The 27,099-nt window shown below is 32.8% G+C and overlaps 4 protein-coding genes across 7 annotated transcripts; 1 reads left to right on the top strand and 3 right to left on the bottom strand.

Annotated features, from left to right (window-relative positions):
* Positions 1-602: 602 nt before the first annotated feature.
* Positions 603-2,154, bottom strand: LOC106367803. 2 transcript variants are annotated; one of them, XM_013807658.2, is made up of 4 exons: positions 1,663-2,154; positions 1,222-1,332; positions 985-1,065; positions 603-888 (listed from the first exon to the last, which is right to left on the bottom strand). In XM_013807658.2, exons 1-4 carry the CDS (start codon positions 1,885-1,887, stop codon positions 808-810), a joined length of 498 nt encoding a protein of 165 aa, XP_013663112.1. In that variant the 5' UTR covers positions 1,888-2,154; the 3' UTR covers positions 603-807. The 2 variants fall into 2 exon arrangements, with proteins under 2 accessions (XP_013663112.1, XP_013663113.1); XM_013807659.3 differs by having other exon boundaries at positions 603-879; positions 1,663-2,141.
* Positions 2,155-17,784: 15,630 nt separating this feature from the next.
* LOC106367805 (growth-regulating factor 4) lies at positions 17,785-20,741 on the top strand. The gene is made up of 4 exons (XM_013807663.3): positions 17,785-18,476; positions 18,569-18,763; positions 19,050-19,359; positions 20,036-20,741. Exons 1-4 carry the CDS (start codon positions 18,260-18,262, stop codon positions 20,457-20,459), a joined length of 1,146 nt encoding a protein of 381 aa, XP_013663117.2. The 5' UTR covers positions 17,785-18,259; the 3' UTR covers positions 20,460-20,741.
* Positions 20,731-21,807, bottom strand: LOC106367806. Its single transcript, XM_013807664.3, has 4 exons — positions 21,362-21,807; positions 21,183-21,293; positions 21,020-21,100; positions 20,731-20,955 (listed from the first exon to the last, which is right to left on the bottom strand). The coding sequence occupies exons 1-4, from the start codon at positions 21,584-21,586 to the stop codon at positions 20,881-20,883; spliced, it is 492 nt and encodes a 163-aa protein (XP_013663118.1). The 5' UTR covers positions 21,587-21,807; the 3' UTR covers positions 20,731-20,880.
* Positions 21,808-21,837: 30 nt separating this feature from the next.
* On the bottom strand, positions 21,838-25,994 carry LOC106367804 (serine/threonine-protein kinase KIPK1). Of its 3 annotated transcripts, none has more exons than XM_013807660.3 (3): positions 25,787-25,994; positions 23,317-25,111; positions 21,838-22,811 (listed from the first exon to the last, which is right to left on the bottom strand). In XM_013807660.3, the coding sequence occupies exons 2-3, from the start codon at positions 25,002-25,004 to the stop codon at positions 21,959-21,961; spliced, it is 2,541 nt and encodes an 846-aa protein (XP_013663114.1). In that variant the 5' UTR covers positions 25,005-25,111; positions 25,787-25,994; the 3' UTR covers positions 21,838-21,958. The 3 variants fall into 3 exon arrangements, with proteins under 3 accessions (XP_013663114.1, XP_013663115.1, XP_048620549.1); XM_013807661.3 differs by having other exon boundaries at positions 23,317-25,038; positions 25,787-25,950; XM_048764592.1 differs by lacking the exon at positions 25,787-25,994 and adding an exon at positions 25,393-25,474.
* Between the last annotated feature and the right edge of the window lie 1,105 nt (positions 25,995-27,099).

The raw sequence follows: 27,099 nt of genomic DNA, 5'->3' as shown, positions 1-27,099 counted from the left end.
CTCCCTCTCTCAAGTTGTTTCTTTTATTTCCATGTTTTTCTTGGTATAGGTGTGCGGAGTTAGTCTCTTGGAGTTTTGGTCCCTTCTATCCAGAGCTTTGTGGTTTTTCAGTTGCATGTCGGCTTGTATGTTCTTGTTTAGTTTGTGAGGTGTTTCTTACTTTTTAGCTACTGGTAGTGATTCCGGTGTTTTATGCATATATTTTTCTGCTTTTTGGTGGCTTTGGCCTTTCGATTATTATTCTCTCTTTGGTCCGCTTTCTTAGTTTATGCGTTGGTTGTCTAGTTTCTTATTCTTAATTTGATTATCTTATGATACTAATAGTGAAATAAATATAATTTGTAAATGAAATAATAAAAATTAGTAAAAATAATAAAATGATGAAAAGTCTTGTTATTTTTAGGTGTGAATAAAATAATATAAATATATTATTTATTTCTTGAATTTTAGAGACCAATAAATGTGAGAAGCATTAGATAATACAAAACTAAAAATTGATAGAGAAAATTGCAATAATTTAAAAGAAGAAGAATTTAAATACAAAAAAAAAACATGAGGACACATGTCAACAAACCCCCTTCCACATGTCATAAGAAGGGAAAAAACCAACTTTATATATATAGATAGATAGATTACCTTCCCTAATATGGTTAATCAAAAAAAAACATAAACACCCATCATAGTTCTACAAATCAACCAACAAACCATTTAAGAAAACTAAAACACTTGGACAAAAGACAAATAAATAAATACATCAAAGATAACATAACCCAAATAAGCCAATTAGTTCTTCACTGAGATAGAGAATCAGTCGGTTTGTACGCCCATGCTAAGCTCCTCAAGTTTCTTCAACCTCAGCTTCTCGCTTTCTCCAACCAACTGTCCCATCTCCTCAGGGAGAAATTTAGAAGAACAAACCAACACCGGTTAGTGTATGTTCAACTCATGATTCAGTGAAATTAGAACCTAGAATTCAAAACTAACCTCCATTAGCTTGGTGAGCAGCTGAACTTTCTCACGATTCTTCTCATTGAATGTATCCAATGCCTCTTTATATTCCCTTTCCTGTTTCATATCATCCACACACATCATAACAACCCAAACCTAATGACTTTGACATTTTATAATTGCAATTTTGAGTTTGGGTTAGGTAAAGACCAACACTTTGTAGTAATGAGACAGGTTTTACCAGCAACTACTCTTGAAAAATATATATTGTACCTTCTTTTGAACGGTTGCGCCTAATGGTTTGAGTTCTTTGTTAACGCTATCGATCTTCTTACGCACCCAAGAAACTTCCTTCCTCATTGGATCTGCCATAGACTCAAGCTCCTGAAACAATCATCATTTCCACAAAAAGTCAAAATCTTGACTTGTGAAAAACCCATCAAAGAAGAAGAAAAAGCTAATGTTCAGATCACAGAGCTGCTTTGCAAGTTTAATCTTAGCTTTTAACTTACAAATTTATCAACAAAACTTGTTATTTGTTCAACAAATTGAGTACATGCAAAACCCATTAGCTTACAAATATAAGATCTTGATTTTAATTAGCCAATGATAAGTCAGTTACGAGTTAGATAAATCAATAAGACAGAGTATGTACTAGAGTTAGAAACAGAGGTTCATTGCTCTGTTTTGAAAAAAAACAAGAATCAGACAAACCTCGCGGATGTTGGCGAGACGTCGGTTTTCTTCCTCGACCCGACCAAGCTGAGTCTTGACCCGTTCACGAACCTCCATTTTCCTCTTCTCGATCTCATCCTCTTTAGCCCTAAAAGCAGAGAGAGCAGAACGAGCCATCTCCTCGTCTTCTCTAGACATCTGACTGCTGAAGCTGAAGCTCATCATCTGCTGGCTCTGCGGCTGAGAAGGATCCGTCGTCTGCATCTTCGGTTTCTCTTCTTCTTCCTTGTGGCTGTTACTGTTACTGTTCTTCTTCTTCTTCCTCAAGCCGCAGCAGGAACGCGACTGATGCAGTTCCTCTGTGGAACTCCGGTGAGGTTCTTCGATTGACCCTATTTTTACTTATTGGGATTGAATCGAAGCAACAGCTTTTGTAATGGCGGACGTGTGTGGTGGAATGAGTTTTGATGGTCTCTTGTCTCTGTCCTCTTCTTCTCACTCTTTTATATCTTGTTTGCTTTCTCTTTTGTTTTAACGTATCCGTTAAGTTCGTAGTTCTCAAAACTAGGCCTAGGCCAAATCGGATATCCAGACAATTTTAAGGTATCTTGCGGATCCATAATTTTACTATATTTATCCGGATCCGGATTTGGATACTTAAAATAAATAAATAAATAATATTAATATATATATATAATATTAAAAATAATTTTTTTAAAAAAAAAATATAATGTTTTTAATTATTTCTATGTATAATATTACAAACATAAAATTTACATATACTATTATAAAAATGAAAATATATTAAATAAAGTTAAATTTTTATATATAAATATTATTATTTTTGAAATAGTTATTAATAAAGCTTACGGATCCGGATATCCGGACTTAAAAATCAAGATATTCGGATCCTGATCCGGTTTTGACGGATCTAACATTTTACTATCCGGATCCGGCCCCTTCGGATATCCGGATTTTTGGATCTCGGATAAAAGTTTCAGACCTACTCAAAACTATACTTTAATTACATGTCCGTTTGATGATTATTGTTCTATTTTTTCAAATTTATTTTTGTTTCTAATTAGACGTTTTTAATGTCAAAGTGGTGGGATCTTAGCTGTCATCCCATATATTAATTGAGTATCATTTAAAAAATTGTAACTTTAAATTTGTATTAATTAAAAAGAGATTCTGCTTAGTTGTCACTTAACTAAGATGATAATTTAGCTTACGTGCTAACTTAAGAATCAATTAAAAAAAATGTTGGTCCAATCTAATTATTAGGGAAGATTATATTAATTCAAAATATAAGAAGCGTGTATTATTCCTTTAAATAAAAGTTACGAAATTACCTAATATGATTAACATATATATGACAATTAATGACTATGAATAATAAAGATTTGATAATAATTTTTGCATCATTCTTCATTTTTTTTAATTTTATATTACTAAAAAAATCACATTAACCATATAATAAAAAATTAGATTTTTTTCTTATATGTTATATTTTAATTTTTTTAAACGACTTTAAATTACAAAAATGAGGAAACCTTATATGTTAGATTTTTCCTTATATGTTATATTCTGAATTTTTTTAAACGAATTTAAATTACAAAAATGTAAGTTTTCCGTAAGCATACGACTAAAAGCATTAAAATGACATGCATCAATTTGATGGTTAATACGAAACCTTTCAAAACCATATCGAAGATAAATGTAAAATAATTCAACTGTGAAAACATTATTGTTCACTTTTTTTCAAAAATGTGTTCGGTGAAAAAAAATAAGGTTTTTGTGTTATAATTTGTTTAACTAGATTTGGATCCGCACAACTGTGCGGGTATTAATTTTCATGTTTATATATATTTTACATAATTAAAATATATTTTTTAAGTTACTTATGTATTTAAATGTTTATATATAATTATTTTAAATATAACAATTTAATAACAATTTAATAGTTTTCATGCCGTAAGTTAATTGATTATTTCAAATTATCACATATATTTGGTATTTTTATTATATATATTTTAAATTTATTTTTTATTCAATTATTATGATCATGATCCATAATTCAAAGCGCAAGGTTTCATTTATCAATATTTTTTATGTGTATTCATTTAAGATAATAACTATATATATAAAAGTTTAAGATAAGTTAATTTTATAGATGAATTATCTAATTTACTAAAGTTAACCCGTTCTACCAACATAATATATTTCTAGCATAAATTTTTAATGTTTGTGAAAATAAAATATATTAATTTATCAGTTTAAAATAATTTTATCATATTTAGTTAAATACAATATTTTATTTTAAAATGATAGATATAACTATAAAATAGTAAAATTAGTTAAATATAATGTTTATAAAGGATAACTCAATATATATATATATATGTATAATAACATTAATTTCATTACTAATTACAAAATTAGTGAAAATATTTATATACAATTTTTGATAATTAGATATTGTTATAATGTTTTCAACACATTTGTTAAAAAAATTAAACATATATATATATATATATTTATATTTTAAATTAAAATATATTAAATTATATTATGATTTAAGTAGTTAAAAAATTATATATTAGCGTTTAGGAAATACATTTAATAAAAAATTTAAATGATGATCCAAATAAAAATATCATACATGAATTAAGGTGAGTTTGTTAATCAATCCGGATTTTTAGGAGTCGTGTTATATTATGAATGATATATTATTAATTCATATTATTAGTAATAAATGAATGATAAATTATTTCTAGTGAAGTTCCATTTTTTTAAAAATCACAAATGAATCAAGGTTGTGACTTCTGTTTTAATATATAAGGTGTCTAGTCCGATCAACCCATGATATATTAATTATAGTTTAGTTTCACAATTATATAATAACAACAAAAAAACATTGTATATGTATAAAGTGATCAAAATATATATAAAAAATTGTCGATAATATATACAAATAAACTCACTTTATCCTATCCTAGTATTTCATTTCATTATTAGATGATAAATAGCCTTGATCAGTTGATCTAATCCTTAAATATCTGGTCGTTTAGAGACAGCTAGATATTTGCGATTATAGTTATACAGAGATACTGATACGGATTTTTCTAAATTTGAAAATACTAATACGGAATATAGTACATTATTTTCTCATTTATTATAGTTTAAGAAAAATACTTTTCACGCTATCAAATAGAAAACGAAAAGTAGTTCTTCATTTGTTTTCCTTTTTATTCATTTGTTTTCTTAAGAAAAACGTTATATATTCAGTATAAATAACATTATATTTCCATATTATCATTATTATAAAATAAGTTATTGACTGACAACTCCTTTAGTTTCATCTTATTTGATGATCAAATTATGTTTGTTAATTAGTGTCTCCAGCATATGAGCTTAACAAACTCCAAACACGGTACGATACGAACCATTGAAAATTAAGATTCGAATGGCTACGAAAGAACTGCACTGTCGTTAATAGTAACAAAAATCTCTACATGTATTTATATATATATATTTTTTATTAAAACCGCATTGCAGTTGTTCTGCGGGTGTTTCATACGTTACTTATTCAGACCCAGAAATTTGTTTTTTATATTATAAAATATTTAATCTTTTTTTTTGCTAAACGATTGGAATATAAAAAATTACTCTCTCCGTTCTCGAAAATAAGATGTTTTAGATTTTCCACTTGTTCCACAAAGATAAATTTTCTATATGTTTAAGGTACTTTTTTATACTTTTAAGAAAAATTAAATGAAATTATTTGAATTGATTAAATTTCATTGGTGAAAAATTATTAAAGTGTATAATAAAATAAAAAAAACAATTAAATTATAAACATTGATTAAATTTTTAATAAGTGTGAATACTTTAAAAAATTTTACTTTGGGGAAGGTAAGAAATATATTCTAATATCTTTCTCGTCGATTTCTCTTTATCATACAAAGATTCTAACTATTAATTTTGTCTTCTGGTTGTTGACATTGATATGTTACCGGTCAATTTCAGGAATCATTTATTGTGTTTATCTTCAACTGTATATCATTGAATGTTAGTAAATGCAAAATTTGTTTTTATCTATTTAATATGGGAATACGTTGTCACTCGCCACTTGGCGTTATCTAGTTTTAAATGAAAACTATCTTAGAAAATACTATGACGGCTGTAAAGCAAAAGCCGAAGTGGGAGGATATTACCAAGACAATAAGCTTTCATAAGTGATTATGTTGTTGACATATAAAGACAGGAAGAGGAGGCAGCTCACCAAATCATTCGCCCAGTAGTATCAACTTCTTTCCAACTCTTACCTGAAAAAAAAAAGAAATTACCACATTCCCTATTTAAAATGACATTTAATTGTTTCAGTTCTATATTTTGCCGTTTAAATGTAGCCTATCACCGCCAAAAGTTCTTGATGAGATCTTAAGCAGTGAGTTGCATCTTGCTTATGTGGTAATTGGTATACTGGTATGTTCCAAGTTTGGCTTGAGAATGTGATGGCCCTCCAAACAAACAAGTGAAGACAAGAAACCGATTCTACCTTCAAGACTGGTGTATTGTCTTGGTTACAATATATGACGTGTACTTTTTTGTCAATACAAAGAATCTAAAACGACGCAAAAAATTAAGAACTGTTTAAAGAAATCTATATGAGCAATATATCACAGTTGTAGAAAAAAATATATTGTTTTCGAGTATTCTATGTTGGCTTATACATAACTGTATTGTTTGTAAAGGCATTTTAGAAATGTAAGAAGTTTAATATATTTATATATCCTCATTTATTCCACGGTTTTAATGATTCATATACGTACCATCTTCAACAGTTTTGAACCGTCTATTGCAAAACTACTTGTATAAAAGTTACACATATAAGTTACGTGCAAAAGTTACTTTTATACAGTTCACGAGTATGATGTATACACTTCAGGCTGGCTTTTGGAATGTGTGAAGATGGCAAATGCACATGATTCACCACATATTTGCAATCGAATTTTGAAGCTTTTTAAAATGGAAAAAAAAATAGGTATGTTTTATAATATTACAGATGCCTGCAAAACTGACTTGTTTTATAATATATTAATATTGCAGATGAACCATATCATATTAACGATTGGGGCTGATAACATAGTGGGGGAAACGGAACACAAACAGAACATAGACTTAATAAAACAAATGATATTGTTGTGTATGAAGCTAGGTTATTCACTTATCTGGTTATGCGTTATTTAGCCTTTGGAAACAGAAAATCTTTCGAACTTGAAAGGAAATCAAGGAAGACATGCATGCATATCTCATACTACAGCGATATCGAGTTCTCTAAAAAGAAAAAGTTATTAGAGAAAACATTTGTGGTTGATACTATACAAAGTCAAATATACTGAAGCTAATCAGCAAGTATGTGGAGCTTGAAAGGCATAACTTAGAGCATGATTAATTGGGGGTTCATAGGGTAAGGTTCTTAGTAGAATATAACAAACCGTCTCTTAACTTTTAACTAAAAAACCTAAGAACCGGTTCTTAAATATTTTATTTAAGAGCCGGTTCTTAGCCTTTTTAGTTAAAATTTAAGAGACGGTTTCTTATATTCCACTAAGAACCTCACTCTAAGGACCCCCATTAATCATGCTCTTAGATTAGGATTAGGTCTTTTTGTCAATTGTTATTTTGTACCGTTAGGTAAGGACTTGCAAAGAAAACTAGTATGCAGTGTTTTCTTTAAGTTTTGGAACATCTACATAAGATATCAGTTTTACCAAAAATAAAATATTGCTTATAATTAAAAATGAGTACGTTTCACTTTGTAACAGACAATATGTATTTTCATGGATTTACCGATTTAGTGTGAGTGGTCTATAAAATCACTTTATTGGAATGTTTCATACTTTGTAGTAAAATAAAACTGGTTCCAATATCCATCAAGTGTCATTGCTCAATTCTGGTGGAGTTCGAATCCACCAAAAAGAAGAATACATTGGGCGAAATGGGAAAAAATTATGTTTGCCAAGAGAGGAAGGTGGGATTGGTTTCCGTATGATCCATGAGTTCAATCTGGCACTATTGGCAAAACAGTTATGGAGGCTTGTTCAATTTCCTGATTCTTTGGTTGTCGGGGTCTTGAAGGGAAGATACTATAGATTTAGTTCGTCACTAAGAGTAAACTCTGCTAGTAGCTCATCCTATGTGTAGTCTAGCATCTCTGCTGCAAGGAAGTTGTTATTACTGGGAATCAGACAGAAGATACATTCAGGTTATGAAGTCAAGGTGTGAGAGGATCCATGGATTCCAACTACCCATGCGAGACCAGCTATCCATGTAGCCCCAATTATGCATCCTAATATGGGAGTTAGCGATCTCATTAACCAGGTATCGAAGGATTGGGATGTTGGTCTTTTGGAGAACTATGTCAATCTTGATGACATACCACTCATAAGGAGTTTGGCCATAAGCTCAGCTCATCGTCGTGATACATTCTGCTGGAACTACACAAGGAATGGCCAATACATGGTTAAATCTGGATATTTGGTGGCTCATAATTTATTAAAGACACATGATGAAAAGGAAGTATTGGAGCCGAGATCAAGAAGCTCCAAGCCTTTGCTTGGAAGTTAAAGGCGCCGAAGAAGATATGTCATCTTATATGACAATTGTTAACTAGTCATGTGGCAGTAACGAGAAACTTAGCAAGACGTAATATGAGGTGTGATAACTACTACCCAAGATGTGGAGAACTAGAAGAATCTGTAACCCATGTCATTTTCGAATGTCCGCCAGCGCTACAAGTTTGGTCCTTATCATCGACTCCAAGAAGCCCAGATATATTTCTAGTACCACGTCTACACAAATGTGGATTACCTATTTTGGAGGAAAAACAACATTTTCGAGCCAGAACAAGACAAAAATTCTTATCCCTGGATAATCTGATATATTTGAAAGGTTAGGAATGACAAACTCTTAAGGGGGATAGACAGAAATCCTTTAGAGCTAGTTCGACATGTAGAAAGTGAATGCAAAACATGGTTTGATGCAAACGAAGTGGTACAACCAGTGGTACAAGATAACAATACTGAGGAACCCCAAGCCATAAGTTTGGGTAATATTTGCTTGTTAGATAGGTCTTGAACAACCTCTGCTCACTTTAGCGGTTGTGGATGGGTCTGGATGGACAGTGGTGGGAACATTCAACATATGGGATTAAGAAACTTCACTCGACGCGAATTATTGTATTCAGAAGTAGAATCACTGCGGTGCACAATGGAGAACATGCTTCAACATTCACCATGCAAAACTTTTGGGACAGACTGTAAGGAGCTGATTGCAATGATAAAGAAACCTCATGCTTGGCCAAGTTTTGCGATGGAGAGTGACATTTTATTGGTTGTTCTATTCCACGAGCGCTTAAGCAGATTTAAGAATTTTTAGTTAAGACTGTTAAATCCTTCCATAGAAAGTTACATTTTATTGGTTGTTCTATTCAGATTTTTGACGTAAAAAAAAAAGTTTTCTCAAAAATGATTTCCTAAAGCAAAAGGCATGAAAAAAAAAGTTTTCACAAAAATGATTTCCTAAAACAAAAGGCATGATGATTGATACATCGAAGAAACCGGTGGCGGTAGGGGACCAAACGTGAACTGTAATTGTAACCTTCACAGAAATAGACGGCCCAGATTGTGAGATTACATGGTAGGGTCCATCTACCAGTGGGCCTACAGGGAAATCCACGAGGCATAATAGTTTTGCCGCGAGGGATGCTTGTTAACTGTGTATTGCAATATGTTTTCATTAACTATAAAACATGACTAATTTAATTGGTCATGTCGATTAGATAAAAAAACATGACCGTCTTTCAACAAGAATCTAATCAACCATGTTCACGTTTACTAAAAAGAAGATTTTAGTATTTCTTTACTTAGCAGATAGCATTGATAGAACAAGGGATAACCTAAAAACAATGTTAAATTTTATATCAAATCATACAAACAGGGTATTTGGCCTAAAAATAAAAAAAAATCATTATTGGTTCGGTGCTTGAATAAGCTGATATAGCTGATCAGGTCATGAGTTTGAGATAGCTTAGCACCATTTTTGTATTATTATTTTCTTATCAATTATTTTAGGTTAAATATTTTATATTTAAACAAATTAAGGAGCCAAAAAAATTTTTTAGGCTTCTAACCTAAAAGAAGTCGGGCACGGCCCTGTATACAAAAGTCAACCTAAAAAAATTTCTAGGCTTCTAACCTAAAAAAATTTCACAACGTGGTTGGGAATGTAGTACCAAAATAAAAAAAATGGATCTGTGTTTCTATAATATTTACTCATTCATCTGTCCTTTTGAGTTTCCAAATATTACACTGAATTTTCTCCAGCTTTTTTTGTTGAGTCCTTGTCAGATCTAAGACATATTGTTATTTTTGTGTTAGTTACATGGAAACGGAAGCATGTAAGTGGAAGCGGAAGCGTATGGAAGCGCATAAGCAAATTTTCTTAAACAATTAGGAAGCAGATACGTATTGTAAGCGTATCCATATATATATACACATATATAAGAATATTTTTTTAATTTAGAACTAAAAATTATATGATTTAAATTTAAAATAAAGCATTTATTTATTTATAATAACTTTTGAAATGATTTTATATTAAAACTGTAAAAATACACATAAACTAAATTCAAAATAAAATATTATATTGATTATTTTTAATTATTTTTAATTAATTGACATAATATATTTGAATATATGATTTATCTTTAATAAAAAATATGGATAAAGATAATTTATAGTATTAATTTTAATATTTGTATATTTCTATTCTTTCAATTCAATACTATTAAAATTTGAATTTTATATAAATTAAAACTATAATTTTATATTTTTATTGATATAAGACATTGTGTTTTTTTTAAAGAATTAATGGAAGCGTTATTCTAAAACGGAATCGTAAGCTTTCAATGTGTTTTTAAAGAGAACTAGGTTAAGACCCACGTCTTGCGCGGGATGAATATTATATATAAATTATTTTTAAGTATTATATATTTTTTATATATTATGAATTAATAAATATATATTAAATAATTAAAAATTTAGTAACTATTACGTATATAATTAAATTGGTACAAATACTTAAATAAATTTTATTAATCTAGACAAACACTTTTTCTATTTTATATGGTATAAACTTAAGTTTAAATGATATTAACATAGATATATAATACATTTTTAGTATTGACATTTGTTAAAAAAATATTTTATACTCGTATTATTTTTGATCGTTTATATTTTTTATAACAAATTTTTTAAATCAATGATAACAATAAAAAATTTGTGGAATGTTCAATAGTTTTAGTAATTTATAATTTTAAAAGTATTCAATGCAAAGTTTAAAACCTAAATATTAAGTTGTCAATAATTGTTCAAAATTTTTATCAAAAAATTTCAAAGCAAATTCGAAATTAAAATACTTATGTATTTTATATGGTATGTAATTTATTTTTAAAAAAATATTAATATACATATATATAATGTTTATTAAATGAGACTTCCTGCTTATGTAATTTCGTAATCATTTGTATCTTGTTATAACATAAATTTTAAACTATGGATCACAAAAATTTCAATGTGAGATTTTTAACAATTTTAGTCATTTATATTCGTTTTTAAAAATTCAAAATATAACATAAACGAAAAAATCTAAATTTTTATTATATAGTTAATGTGGTTATTTAATTTATTTTAATAAGTTAAAATAATAAAAAATGATAGAGAATAGACTAATTTTTATCAAATCTTTATTATTCAAAATCATTAATTGTCATATATATTTTAGTCACATTAGGTAATTCCGTGATTTTTATTTAAGGAAATAATGAAGAACATTTATGATTAATTTATGGTTAGTTTAATAAAAAACTTATTATATATTTATATGGACCAATACATTTTTCTAAGGATTCTAAAAATGATTGTGGTGATGACATGTGACTACAAAAATATGTTGTAATGCTTCTCTTTTAATATATAGGGGATATGATCATTTTGGTGAGATATTCACGGTATACAACAAAATCTAAACGTAATTATAGAATAGGAATATAGTAAATGATAGTAATATTTAGTTAATCACAGTATTATTTTTGAACATGTAATGGTACGTTTGTGAACCTTCAATGGTTCCTTTGAAATAATTTAATCAGTGTTAAAAAAAAAGCAATTTAATGTTACAAATATTCTAAAGATTTTGCGATGTAGTTATCCTAGTAAATCGTGATTAGCAAGTATATCTTTTTTTTATTAATGCGATAGCTTTAACTTATGAGCTTATTATGCTAAGTTAGTAATTACTCAATGATTTTAGGAATAGTTAGCTGATCTCTTTACATAAATCGTTACAAAATCTATAATAACTGATTTTTTTGTCTGAAAACTAAAAATTAAAATATATGTTGAATCCTGTTTTTTAACAATTAATATATACTAAACCGAATGGTTTGTGTTTCCAAAAAACCCAAATGGTTTCAAAATTGAATCTAATTCATGTAATATATGTAAACCGGTTTAGTGGTTCACAACAATTATATTACTAAAGTAATGGAATAGTCCTGGTTCAAAATGTTAATCAATTAGATTTTGGCACTTGATTTAACAAAAGTGGTTTACTTTCATTGTCAAAAAAAAACAATATTGGTTTACTAAATTATTCAAACCGATTGGATTTTAGTCAAACGAAAATTGAATGTCATTTTATGGTTATAGAAATATCGAAGAGCAATTATTGGGTCAAACAAATGCTAATGGACTTGCAGCTTGCCTTCATGCGTGAAAACATTTTCTGAATATTAGTTAATATGCAGATTAAACTCAGTGGCATTCTATCGTAATTTTTTAGGAAAAATCAAGGTCAATTATTATTTGTACTTCACTTTTAATAGATTAGATATTTTAGAAGCGTTCTGGAAGCAAAATTCCGTAAGTTTTCACAAGATTCTGATTCCGGTTCCGAAGCGGGAAGCGGACATCCGATGAAGCTTCTGTGCAACGTAGGTTTCAGGTGGTTATCATCAATATATGATGGCTTTCCGATGTTTCAAATTTTTTAATTAAATTTGCCATGGAAACAACGTCCACCGGAAAAACCGCCATGGACTCAAGAAGCGGAAGAAGATCTAAAGACCGAAAGAAGCAGTATGATGTTGTTCAAGGTATTCATAATTTATATTTTGATATAGAAATATTTGGTATCAAAATATTTCGCTAAAACATTGGAGAAGAAAGCAACACATAGAAGATGTACTCTCTTTGTTGTATCGCGATATCCATATAATCGTTGACAATTGACATGGTTGAATCAATAAATTGGATTCTGAACATATAAATCTAAACTGGAACAAGGTCAATGTAATACAACAAAGATAATTTGTGTTCGTAATGCGACAAAGAATCAAGAATTGCAAGAACTGGAATTGAATGTTGTTCTTATCCTTTTTATTTATGCAATTGTTGTTTTTTATTATTATGTATGTATTTGTGAATCTGTTTATTATCCGATTAATAAAGTTAAGCTGTTAAAAAAAAGTCCACTAGATAGTTGAATGTTTCCTCTTTAGTGGCTCATAATTTTATGATGGGCTTTATAATTCTTTTTGAGAAACTAGAAAAGAGTGAAAAGCCTACAAATTATAATCATTTGATATATCGGACAATAAGTCCACTAAACAATTTAAACGGACGACAAAAAAAAGTCCACTAAACAATTAAAGGTTTTCTATTTCATATAGTCAATCTATACACTCTTCCGAAGTCCAAAGTAACAGAATGAATGGGATCAGCAACACAACGGAAAGTACGACTGATGGTACATTAAATACTAGATGCAGGATATGTAGAAGTAGAATGATTTTTTTTTTTGTCGACGATATGTAGAACGATTGTTTCAGTCAATTACACTAAACTTATTATTTATTTTAAATATAAAAGAATGATCATTTCAAAAATTCAACAAAAGTAACTTGGATCAGTATCTTCCATCACTTATATTTTTTTTAAATCTTATTCTATTCGTTCCTTCTAATGTTTACTATTAACAACCCAAATATAATTATTCACTTCTCAGAGAATCAACCTCATTTTTTCACATACAAATGAATGCATCATCTATTATGCTCACGACACCAGCACCAAACGAAAAGTTTATAGCTTATGGACGCTAACGAAATAGTTCACGCTAGACTGTATTTATAACAATGATAACATATCATCTGAACTTTTTTTTGGCTAAACTCTAATTATCATCAGCTGAAATATTTTTTGGGTTAGAAGAAAGCTATAGACCCTTCATTGGCAAAAATATACTCTATCTATTCCTAAATATAAGATGTTTAGGTAGAAACACACATATTAAAAAATTATTTTTTATCTAAAAAGTATCATTAAAACTATAAATTAATAGTATTCAACCAATTACAAAATAGACTATTAAAATGTGATTGTATACACAATTTTTAATAAAGTAAAAGTTATCTAGGAGAATAAAAATATCTTATATATTGGAACATCAAAATTCTGTAAAACATCATACATTTAGGAACAGAGTAGTAATCGTATTTAACTCTTTTTTGTTCCTTTTGGAATGGGAGTCGGTAATCATTTAGTACATACTTAAAACTGCGTAATGACCGCATCCCTAGTCGTGCCAGAAGAAAAGATTGAACTAGCCATTTTGTTCGAACCGAATAGAAATTTTCTGTTTTCGGCTCAGTTACAGTTTTGAGTTCGGTTTAATTTGGTAGGATTTTGAAAAAGAATTTGGTTTTCAGTTTTCATTTTTTCTTTAAAAAAGTGAAATTAACCAAAAATAAATGAAATTATCCTACTAGTAGAATATTACACCCAATTTTAGCTGAAACAAAAAAAATGATTATTCGGAAATAAAACTAAAAATCAAACCGAATCAAAAACTAATTTTTTGGTTCACTTTGGTTGAACTGAATAAACCGAAACCAAAAATACCGATCCGAAAAAACTGAAGTGTCCGAAACCAAAAGGCTGGATTGAACCACTCAAGAGAACATATATAAATATATAATTAGGCATGCATGTGGTATCACGTGAAGCCTCGCGTGCTGGCATTAATTGCCTTCTAGGCCCATGTTGACTCAGCTTGGCCCTTCTGCTGTAATATATACTTCTTTTTTTGTCAACTAATATATACGTTTTATTCCTGGTAAAAAAAAGTATTAAATCAAAGTTTTTGACACAATGTCCTAGAAAACGTATTTGCCTTCTCTGGACATGTGGCCTCAAAACTTCTTACTGTCAATAGATAAACCAAATAGACCCAATCGTCAAAATCTGTGTGGATTCGAATAAAAACAATCAATGAACATAATAATTCTAATCCACAATTGTTTCTTTCTGAAACTTTTGTTAGTAATAGTCTATTAATAACCAAAAGTGAACAATTCTGATAGACAATGGTGAAAACCGTGACGGATGTAAAACTATTATTAATCGGAGACACAAAATTCTAATCAACTCATTTAAAATAAATAAAAATTTCATAACTAAAAAATTCCTTACAAAATTATCTTACGAAATTTCATATTTTGAATATCCATTTATTCTTTTCTTATTTCCAGAATCACTATATAAATTCTTTAAATCATCTCTAGAGTCTTTTTTTTTTTTGAGAAGACAAATCATCTTCGAAGTTTTCATACGTAAATGCAATTTTTCTCTAGGTTTGAAATATTTTTTATTAAAATTTTTTATGAAAAAAATTAGTACATTACTATAGTTTCTACGCTCTCATAATTTCTTATTATACTTAAATCACACAAATCAAAATTTCATTTACATAACTATATTTAATTAATATACATATTTTTTTAAGTAGTAGGAGATACGTGTCCCCGTAGTCACCTATGTACATCCGTTTCTGGGTGAAAAGCTGATTGGAAATAACAACTGATTCTCTTGTGGATTCTTTCGTCGTGACTTGTAAAGACTTAGCCTCCAATGCAGGGATAACTGTGGGACAAGTGCGGTGTGGTTATAATACTAATAAAAATATATAGATATATAGGTATATGTAGAGATTTTTGTTATTAGTCGCAACGGTACAGAGTGGGGCGGGGCGGTTCGTTCACACTTACCATTATGGAAAAAAATCTACCAGCAGGATCTCATGAACAACACATAGCCCGGCCCATCGTAAACAAACGTAAATAGTAGGCAAATTGCGTAAATAGAGGGTAGCTTTCGTGGGTAGAAAAGTAAATTACAAAAAGCAACACATAATTGGTGATTTGGTCTCTCACATTATACAATGGGACCCAATGTCTGCGCCCTCGTCGGAAACTAGGGCTCCTCCTAAAGCTGATTTCGTTTTCAAGCTCGGCTTGATTTTCAAATAAAGTAGGTGGATTAGTTTTGGGCCGAGCCCTCTTTTCATCTCATCTGGTCTTAATTTTAGCACGTGACCCAACCTTCGTCCACTCAAATTTTCTCAATCTCTAGGTATTTCTGGAACTGTCATTATTCGTCTATGTTCCTTCCTTCTTTCAGTTTTGGTCCTCTAAAGAAAGACAACAACAAATCTGAATCCATTCAGACATATATAAAATATTTACTTGAAATAAGAATGTAGTCTAGTAGTTTGCATTAATGGGTCATCATAATATAAAACTATTCTATGATTTGTTTGTTTTCACCAAGCTTTCACACTTTTGTTTCAAATTTCATATCCAATATGCTTTTTGGTCTGTTGTTCCTTATAGTGAAGACAGAACAAGTGCCAAGAGGAGTTAGTAGTGCACGTGATTCCATATTTTATCAAAGATATATGATGACTCCACATATACACACAAAGAAAGTACTCAACTATGTAATATTAAGAATCAGTTCAAAAAAAAAAACTATGTAATATCGAACGTAATCCATGGACCGAGTTTAGGTTATTTAGGAATAGTGCATATAAATGCCGCCGAAACTGGTGGGAGTGAATGAATTGAAGAAACTCTTACGAAGATCTCTCTCATCTTTGGCTGGCTCACTCCTAGATGATGAAATATCGTTATCGTCCTTTGCTCATATTTATTACTTTATTGCCTCAAAACTATAAAATAATACTATCATGGCACCACCAAATAAAGATACTTTGAAATTAATGAATGTTTTTTGTATTTATTCAGTGAAGTGAAGATATAAATGCATGTATCTTACTTCATTTAAATAAAATTTTCTCAGTTTACTTGGCCTTTTCTGGTATTAATTTATCTTTATAATATCAGAAATATATGCATCTATTATAATCGTTCCAAATCCATAAACAATCACTGCTAATTACATTTTAACTCGTAAATGGTCTTCTAAACGAAAATTGTAACCTGTAAAACAAGTCCAACTTCTTTTGGAAAGACGAAATTAAAGACCAAACCAGTCGCCACCAATCCACCACACCTTCAAAAAGAAACCACACAATACTAATATTCAGTTTCACTTTTACCATATAAAAAAGAGTAGATGAAAAAACTTCCAAAAGCATAGACGTTACAGATGATTTTTAATGAATAATAATAAAGTAACGACGGTTACAAATTAGAGTAAGCAAATAGCTTATTAGCCAAAACTATACATAGTTACTGTTGATGTGTAGTTTAGTGGTATGTATCACTAAAATAAAATTCAAATCTACATATTGCATGCAAGAAAAAAGAAAGATAAACATTATTAGACAAGTAAAAATGCTAAAATAGTAATACTTATATATGTAGTAGTTTGTTGTAAAAGAAAATGGTTAGTCAACTCACATCTAGTATTATAGAACCCAGAGATCAAAATATATTGCAGCTTTCTCCAAATGCAGTCTACAGTGCATACACTGCACATCAGTTGACCGTGGAGTTAGTTAGTCAAATCCAAAGTGATTATGTTCAGAATCAATGACAGAATCTAATACATTTGTAACACAACCTCTGAAACAAATGACATGTGCATAAATTGAAGGTTACGTTACATCACATTGAATGGATCTTTAATTACAATATTTAAATAATAGGCTTCTCTTTTCTCATTAAGCTACTACTTAATATGGAATATTAAAATGGGATATAAAAGGAAGTGATATTTCCAAGGCAGTGAAACATAAACACTGCAGGTACTACTATATCTCCATCTGCAAGCATCTTGCAGTGCTTTCTTTTTGTGTTTTCTGATTTACTAAATTTTATAGTAAATAAAGAAACCGTTTTAATTCAAAAACACATTCAGAAATTATAGAAAATCACACTCTTAACTATTTTTTTTGTAACACCACACTCTTTAACTCTAAATTTTGTTTTCCCCCTCAACTGTCTTGTCTCTCAGTCTTTTTCTCTCTATCAAGTTCCTTAATAAAAACTCTTTTCATCTTTCTCTAGCTTGCTCTAGCAAACTACCTGCAAAGAACAAAGAGAAAAAACTCTACTTTTTGTTGGGGTCACAAGCCAAACACATAAGCCTTTTGTTGTGGTTGTCTTTGCTTATTAAGCCACTCTCTCTAAGACACAAAGAAGTGGGGAAAAAAATTATCCCAAAAGCAACCAACACATTTCTCTGTCTCTCTCTCTCTCTCTTCCATGGACTTACAACTGAAGCAATGGAGAAGTCAGCAGCAGAATGAGTCAGAAGAACAAGGTTCTGCAACTAAGATGTCTAACTTTTTCTTTGATCAGATTCAGTCTCAAACTGAAACTTCTGCTGCTGCTCTACCTCTTTTTGTCCCTGAACCCACCTCTTCTTCCTCATTCTCATGTTTCACTCCTGATTCTTCCTCTTCCTCTACGAGGCACCTCAGTAAGTGTTTCCTGTTTTTTTTCGTAAAGGGCAAAGACTTCTTCACTCAAATCTTGAAGCTGTGACCGATTTGTTGTATGTTAAATTTGTAGAGTTGGGAAACTTCTTTAGCTTGGCACAGTGGCAAGAACTTGAGCTACAAGCACTGATCTACAGATACATGCTGGCTGGTGCTTCTGTTCCTCAAGAGCTCCTCTTGCCCATCAAGAAAAGTCTCTTCCATCAATCTCCTTTGAACTTCCTTCAGCATCCTCTGCAACATAACTTCCCTCATCACCAAGCTTCTTGTGAGACTCTCTCAATCTTTGTCTTGTTTATACTTCTATTTTTTTTTTTAAATAATCTTTCAAGATCTATAAAACTTCTAATTCATAGATTGACTAAATAATAAAGTAAAAATACATTTTATCTGTAAAAGGCTACTTTGCAATCCTGGACTTTAAACCTTTCTAGAAAATCTATGAGCAACATAGAAGAACAAAAAAAGTTGGGTTTATGAAACATTCTTAATCACTGCCTTGAGTGAGATTTTTTGTTGGTTGTTAGTAACATGTTTTACTAATGAACACACAGGGTATTGGGGGAGAGGAGCAATGGATCCTGAGCCAGGGAGGTGCAAGAGAACGGATGGGAAGAAATGGAGATGTTCGAGAGATGTTGTAGGCGGTCACAAGTATTGCGACCGCCACATCCACCGTGGTCGAAACCGTTCAAGAAAGCCTGTGGAAACAACCGCCAAAACCGCCACCACAAACGCTGCCACAAACGCAGCATCTTCCTTTGTCTTAGGCGAGGAGCTTGGACATGGACCAAACAATCTCTTCTTCTCCTCTGGCTCTTCACATCATTCATCTCAACATCTCCACGTTAATAGTCATCAAAGGTACACAAAAAGAACACTCAGTTTAACTGAAGTCATTATTAGCTTTGGTCAAGAGTCTTGAGAGTTAAGACAAGTGTTTTGCATAATAACAGAATACTAATTACAAAGGCTTTAATACAATGATAAATGTGTTGAAATTATGAAAAATCTTGTTGTTTGGGATATGGGAATAGTTAGCTATTCCACTTTGAATTGATGGTGTGAGGAAAGGGGTAATGTTGGCAATTGGGTGACAGAGAGACTTATTATCATTTTTGTGAAAATAAAAACATATTCTTCTTTTGTTGAGAGATAATGATAAAAGTTGGATGTGTGATAGAGAATCTAACTTTTCAATCAGAGAAATAGAAAGAGAGAGTATACTTATGTATTTGAAAATAATGTGATGGTAGGGTCTCTCAGTGAAAGCTGACATAACCTTCATAGAAGAAAAACAAAAGCTCTTAGATTCTGCAACCACTTCCCCTAAAAACACATTTCAGGAAAACAACAACAACTTCAATTATTGATTTATTTATTTCTCTAACCAGTCTTTACTCTTTGATAGTGGAAACTTGTGTGCAATTAGTAGGACTTGCTATTGAGTTAAATCAGTCTTTAATCTCTAGTTAAATGGATTAAAAAGTTTAAAACCTTTTTGGTTGGATCCTCTTTTGACAATGTTCATGTCTAACAGTTGTCCTTCAGACATGAAACAAGAAAGCAACAACAACAAGAGGCCATATGAAACTCACAGTGGGTTCAGCAATGGAAGATCAGATGATGGCCACATCCTGAGACCTTTCTTTGACGATTGGCCAAGATCATCTGACTCTACCTCAAGTCCATTGACCTCATCGACTTGTCATCTTTCCATCTCCATGCCCGGTAACCCTCCCTCAGACGTTTCCTTAAAGCTTTCCACAGGGAATGAAGAAGAAGAAGCAAACATGAGAGACAGCAACAACAATGAGAGGGAGCAGCAGCAAAGCATGAACTGGTGGAGCAGTGGAGGGAATCACAACAATATGGGTGGGCCATTGGCTGAAGCCTTGAGGTCAGCCTCCTCAACGTCAAGTGTTCTTCAACAAATGGGAATCTCAACTCAAGTCTTTCACTGAGAGAAGTTTGAAAAAAAACAAATCAAGTCCTCTTTTAGCTGCCTTTGAGCCCTGCACCTTCTGCATATGGTTCTTCTCTGAATTGTTTTGTTCTGGTGATGTTGTTAGGCCTAAGTTGCCTCCTTTGTATTGTTTTCTTTCTTCCCTCTCCAGAAATTTATGTCTAAAGTTTAAGTATGCTAGTGAAAAGTATGACATTAGTCAGTACCTGAGCAGTTGCCTGGGTTAGATGTTGGTAGCTCTTTAAGAAACTTATTTATGGAAGTGATCATATTCTTATCATTCTTATATAGATGCATATCATGTTACATGGTTGCTCACTTTTAATAGAGATGACTTGAATAGAGACTAATACAAAAAAAACATCAAAACAAATTTAAAACTCTTTTAAAAGGTAACATCCAATTCTTTGGTTTCTTTCTCATTGCAAAGCTCCAACAGTCTTGTTAATCTCCTCAAGTTTCTTCATCCTTACTCTTTCACTTTCAGCCAGTAGCTGCCAAAGAAAATGTCATCAGACACACACTAGATCTGCTATGAATAGAGTTTAGACCATATACCTCCATTAACATGGAAACAAGGTGAGTTTTCTCTTTGTTCTTTTCATTGAAAGCCTCCAATGTCTCTTTGTATTCCTTCTCCTGTTCATATCATTCTCTTCTGTTAAACAAAAGTTTTAGAACATATCTATGTGTTTTTGTGAGAATGAAAATGTGAAGAAACCTTCTTCTGACAGATTTGAGCTAAAGATTTGATATCTCGATTCGCCATGTCGATTTTCTTCCTCACCATTCCAACTTCTTTTCTCATAGGATCTCCCATAATCTCCAGCTCCTGTTTTGAGTTACAAACATTATCAACTTCTTCTTGTCTGAAAAGAAAAAGGCTTTTTATGTACTTACTTCCAATGTTTGAGTCAAGCATCTTGTAGCTTCCTCTGCAAAACCAAGCCTCTGTTGAACTTTCTCCTTAACAGTCATCTTCTTCCTCTCAATCTCTTCTTCTCGAGCTTGAAACCTCGACACCGCCACTTTCCATATCTCTTCCTCTTCGTTCTCCTCCATTGGAAGCTTACCGTTGGTGTTGACTGCAGAAGCAGGAGCAGCTCCTGAGTTCTTGATACTCATTTCTTTCTTGTTTATTACAACATGTCTCTCCCAACATCTATATATGCACTTTAAGTGTCTTTGTCTTTCGCTTTTGCTTCAATTTAAGCTTCTGAAACGAAGTTGCTTTGCTTTTACACCATTCCAAAATCAAAACAAGCAATCCCGCCAAAAGAAAAAGTTAAAAAGTAGAGCCCCAAGCTAATGATGATCAGACATGTCTTTTTGGTTTTCTTCTTTACTCTTTAGTGATTGCAAGTTGAGAAGGTTGGTGGAAGGAACATATGAGATTATATCTCAGATGAGGCTACACTTTACATATTAGACATGATATAGATTACAGCAACGTTTACTATGAATACTTTTACCAGTCTTAGCTCAAGAACCTTTAACTTAAAACAACTCAAACTCAAGATGGTCCCCTATGGCTTTACATTCAAGATACCTATCATCATTGCCTCCAGGTGAGCCCGGTCCACCTCCAAAATCATAGCAATCTGGCAGCTCAGGCGGTGTGGCGCACCGGATTAGAGCCCAGTTCAACCCTTCAAAGAAAGGATGTCTTTTGATCTCTGCAGATCCTTTCTCTGTCCCGAACCGGTTCTCTGGTTCTTTCACCAGAAGCCCTCTGATCAAATCCTTCGCCTGGAAGCTCACCAGCGGGCTATCAGGAAACTTGAGGTTCTCCAAGACAACATTAGCCAAAGTCTGGTCGTTGTTGTAGCCTTTGAAAGGCGTTTTCCCGTACAGAAGCTCGTAGAGAAGAACCCCGAAAGTCCACCAGTCAACCGCCGCGCCGTGTCCTTCTCCTTTGATGATCTCAGGAGCTAAGTACTCGTGTGTTCCCACAAAGGAGTTGGATCTTGCTTCTGTTGGTTCAGCCACGAGCTGAGGCAACGATGATCTGTTCAAGTGTTGATCAGGGCGTTTCGGTTTCCGGCCTTGTTGTTGTTGGTTTGAGGAGAGTCTTGGACTGAAACAGGAGACCTGGCAAGACTGTTCGTTGACGCAGAACGGTTGTATGCAGTTTGATGTGTTGTATGGATCTGACATTCTGGCGGGGTCAGGAGGGGAAGTTGATGTGAGAAGAGTTGGGTTCACTGCACATCGAAGTGAGAGGTCGAAATCTGTGAGCATAATGTGTCCATCTTCACGGACTAGAATGTTCTCCGGCTTCAGGTCTCGGTATATGATACCAAGCATGTGTAAGTACTCCAATGCAAGAAGGATTTCTGCAACATAGAACCTGAAAACAAATATAATATCATCAATTAACCAAACTAGACCTGAGATTTTGAACCGAACCGAAACTTTGGTTAGCTCAGTTTGATTCAGTAGGTTTTAAAAAAAAAATCAGTTTTCGGTTTAGGAATCGATTTTTTTCTTAAAAGAAATATATATACCCAAACCATATCCAAAACCCGAAATGAACAAACCAAATTCCTAACTAAATTTAACTGAAATTAATCGAATTCATCCTAAATTTAAACAAAATCTAACTGAAATCAAAAATTTCGGTAGGATTTTCAAAAACTGAACTAACCAAATTTATCCTACATTTTAACAAAATTAAACCAAAATATAACCGAAATCAAAAAGTTCGGTTGGATTTCAAATACCGAACTAAACAAATACTGAACCGAACTTTTATTTTCGGGTTAATTTGGTAAGATTTCTATTGAACCGAACCCGCAGGCCTAAACCAAAGTGATGATGTTAATGACGCAATTTTAACATTTGATAATCTTTACCTTGCTGCTGGTTCAGGGAAACATCTTCCGAGCTGCTTCTGTCTAAGCACGTGAACATCTCCTCCAGGACAATACTCCATGACTAGACAAGACAAGTTATCCGAAGTAAACTGCGCATACAACGTAGGAAGAAAAGGATGGTCCAACATTTTAAGTATTTCACGCTCCGCTTGTGCCCTTGGACTCTTCTTCCTTCTCGCCAAGAACTCGTTGTCCATAACCTTTATAGCAAACAAACAGTTCGTACCAATCAGCTCTGCGAGATAGACCGTTCCTATATCTCCACAGCCGAGTTTCTTCAAAAGGTTGAAGTGTCTTAACCCCAAAGAGCCGCCGCATTGCAACTTGACGTGCTTAATCGCTTCCCATCTCACATCCATCGACATGTGAGGCTTGTTCCCACAGCTGAACCTGCTGCTAAGATTGCTCTCCTCGCTCATGCTTGTGCTCCTGCTGTAATCCCCAAGACTGTCTTTTGAACTTAAGGAGAACTCGAATTTGTTGCCACTGTCATTATTGCTAGAGGAAACGTTTTGTTTCATGACAATAATCTCAGCTTCAGAGCTTTGACTAACATTACAAGAACCAGATGAGTTCTCATCGGCTACTTCATGACTGGTAGTATAAGAGGGCGGTTGGTTATTGATGATGCTGGTGCTCTTCAACGAACAGTGACATCTTTGGCAGAGGAGTTTATTGGTTTCTTCATCCTTTTTAGTTGAAACTATCCCAATTTTCAACTTCTTCTTAACCAAAATCTTCTTTTTGGGACGCGGGATCATTCTTGTTACCTTGCGCACCGTTTTGCTTTTCTCTGGTGGTGAGTCATCCAACTTCACTGTCTGCTCCAAATCCAGAGTGGTTGAGAGAATCTTCTTTTCAAGCTCTTCTGCATTGTCTTTGTTGCTAGAATCAGAAGGCAGTAGTGAGGTAACATGTTTGTCTACTTCTTGCACATCATCTTGAGCCGAAGTGGAGGCAACGTTTTCATCTAACTCTACCTCACAATCTCCACTGCCAGAACTTAGCCAAGACCCGGATCTGTTGGTTCCACCTTGAGATGGCTCAGAAACAGGGTTAGGAGGCTCTTCAGACCGTTGAGACACGCTCCTCGAAGTGCTTGGTATATCTTTGTTTACCGGCATCAAAGATGTCTCATCAACCAAGGTTCCTTTACCCTTGTCCACAGGAACAAGCCTGGTGGATTGATTATACAAACTCTTAATCCTGTCAGCTTCAGAGACCCTCGGAGACGCAGCTGCTGATTTAGACAACCGTTTCTGAGCAGCCATCTCCGAGGCCTTGGAAATGCAACGGTCCCTCAGAGCCTGCTTCAAAGAAAGCGAGTCAGCAACTCTAGGAGACTGAGGCGTCATTGGCTTCTTCATGGCGCTTCTCTTTGAAGGGCTCGTGGTCCTGCTCGGACCAGCACTCGCGCTTGTCTCAAAGTTGTTATGGAAAGAAGAACTCAGTAGCCTCCTCGTCGGTGGTTTCACGGGTATGGACTGAAAAAGCTTGTCAATGTCGTACTCGAGAGAGCCGTGATACTCTCGCTGCTTCCTCTCTGAGTCTTTGTTTGATGATCCTCCCAAAGAAGGTTTACCATATCTCCCTGAGTGTACTTTTGCCATCCTCAGTTCTTCGTCTTTCTCTTCCACAATTTCACAGGAACCAGCAAAGGATCCCATTGCAGCTTCTTTTTCTTCCACAGTATACAAACCTCTGAGAAAGAAAAAAATATCAAATATTCATCTTCTATGATCTGTTTCTAAGCTTCAGCAACAAGCATAGTTACCTGAAACAGAAGAATAAGCAATGATCTAAATTAGGTCATTATAGTTTATGAAATGAAAAGGAACAAAAACCAACAGATCTAAATTAGGTTTAGGTAATTATAATTTGCATAATCAATCATGAATCCTGCACAAGTACTATATATAGAGAGAGAGAGAGATTAATTTTAAACTTAAAACAGAGAAAAAAAAAGAAGACATTTTTTTAAAGGCAAAACTCTCATAGAAAATTTATGAGTTTGATGAAAGTAAAGTTAGTTGAGTAATGTGAAGAGAAACCAACGATTTACAGCAAAACCAAACCGCGTCAAGAAGAAAGATGAAGAACTCTCAGATCTCATTAAACTTGAATACATATTAGGAAAACAAAGAACATGTAGCTGATGCAAGGAGTGAGGATTCCATTTAATCCAATTAAATTTAATATTTCTTTTTTTTTATATATATATATATATATAAGAAAAAACCATCAAATCATAAGAGTGATTTCAAATGCACAAAAGGCCCAGTGAGAACACAGAGAAAATGAAATCTCAGAAAGAAAAAAGGAAACAAAATTTAGAGAAACATTCATAAATAAGAAACATTAAGCAATCAAAGAGAGTTGCAGAAGAAGAAAAGGTGCAAACGAAGGCGTACGGGAAAAGATAGCGAAAATAATAAGGAAGAAAGCTTACACAGATGGAAAGAGCTAAGCTTTTGGCTAAGGAACTCAAGAGATCGAGTGGATTTGGAGCTCGGATAAACCCTAAAATGTACTTAGCTTAAACAGAATCCAAAGAGAGATTGAGGAGAGGAAGAAGGAGAAAGTAAAAGTGCCTTTTTCTCTTTGGGTGAATAGCGTTAAGAGATGTGAACAAGTTGAAAAACATGGTGGGCTCCATTCCATATGTTTGCGAGTCTTTCATATTATTTGCGTCACAATAATATTCTCTTCTTTTTTTTTTTACCTTTTATTCCATTATTTCATGAGATATTTATCATTATTCCATATCAAAATCTACTTTCAAAATATTTATTTTACTTGAATTTCAAAAACAAGAATACATCATATTACATATACGTTGTTTTTTTTGTTTTATAAGCCTTGTCGGTTGATTTGGTCGATCCCGGGAAAAACGCACTTAGTACTACAGATGGACTAACCCAAAAACGTACCACATTATCTAACCCGAATTTGGAATATCTTCTTACTAATACCAGATGATGGACCGACAGATCACCGTTTAAATCACTTGCGGCGAAACCAAAGTCCATTCTCACCAAGTAGTGATAATATAGTTCTAAAAACAAATCGAATCCAAAACTGATATAGATACACACCACCAAGCCTCACGAAATTAGATTACCATCACTCGATTTACATATACATTGTTTCTCCGTAGAAGAATTGTATTCGTTTTAAACACCTAAATAAAAAGTGAATTGTGGCACTTTCCTCTCCTCAGCCGCCCCTGCTCCTCCCTACAAGTCAAGACCTGCATCTTTTCCGGTGACCAGCGCGTGGCGGTGGCGCTAACACCGCCGGTCAAATCCTTCGTAGTTTCTTGTCCTTTAGGTGTTGTACTTTTCTGTGTTTAGATCTGTCCAAATTTCGGGTTGATTGTCTTGAGAGCTCGTGGCTTGGAGTGGTTTGTCAGATTTTCCGTGAGTCCCGTTGTATGCTGAAGCCGTTGTTCTTTATTTTGTTTATCCGGCTATGGCCGTGGTTGGTTTTGGCAGCACATGGCTTCGTCTAGATCTAGAACAAACCCTTCACTGGTTTGCGTGTCCGTTCAAGTTTGTCTTACCCAAATCACTTCTTTCGTGTCCAAGGAGTTTGGTGTAGTGAGTTTCACAGATCGGTATATCTAGTGGAATGGTGTTGTTGGTTTATCTTTTATAGGGAGGTTCGTGGCTTTACTAGTGGGTTCCTAAGCTTGTAATTTTTTCGGTTCCTTGGTGTAGTGATTTGAACGCTATCATGTCCTTTGCTGCTGCTTTCTTTCTG

Source organism: Brassica napus, chromosome C8 (genome assembly GCF_020379485.1).
Source record: "Brassica napus cultivar Da-Ae chromosome C8, Da-Ae, whole genome shotgun sequence".
NCBI classification, from domain to species: domain Eukaryota; kingdom Viridiplantae; phylum Streptophyta; class Magnoliopsida; order Brassicales; family Brassicaceae; genus Brassica; species Brassica napus.
The sequence above is the reverse complement of the archived record's forward strand: the minus strand, read 5'-3'. Positions and strand labels throughout refer to the sequence as shown.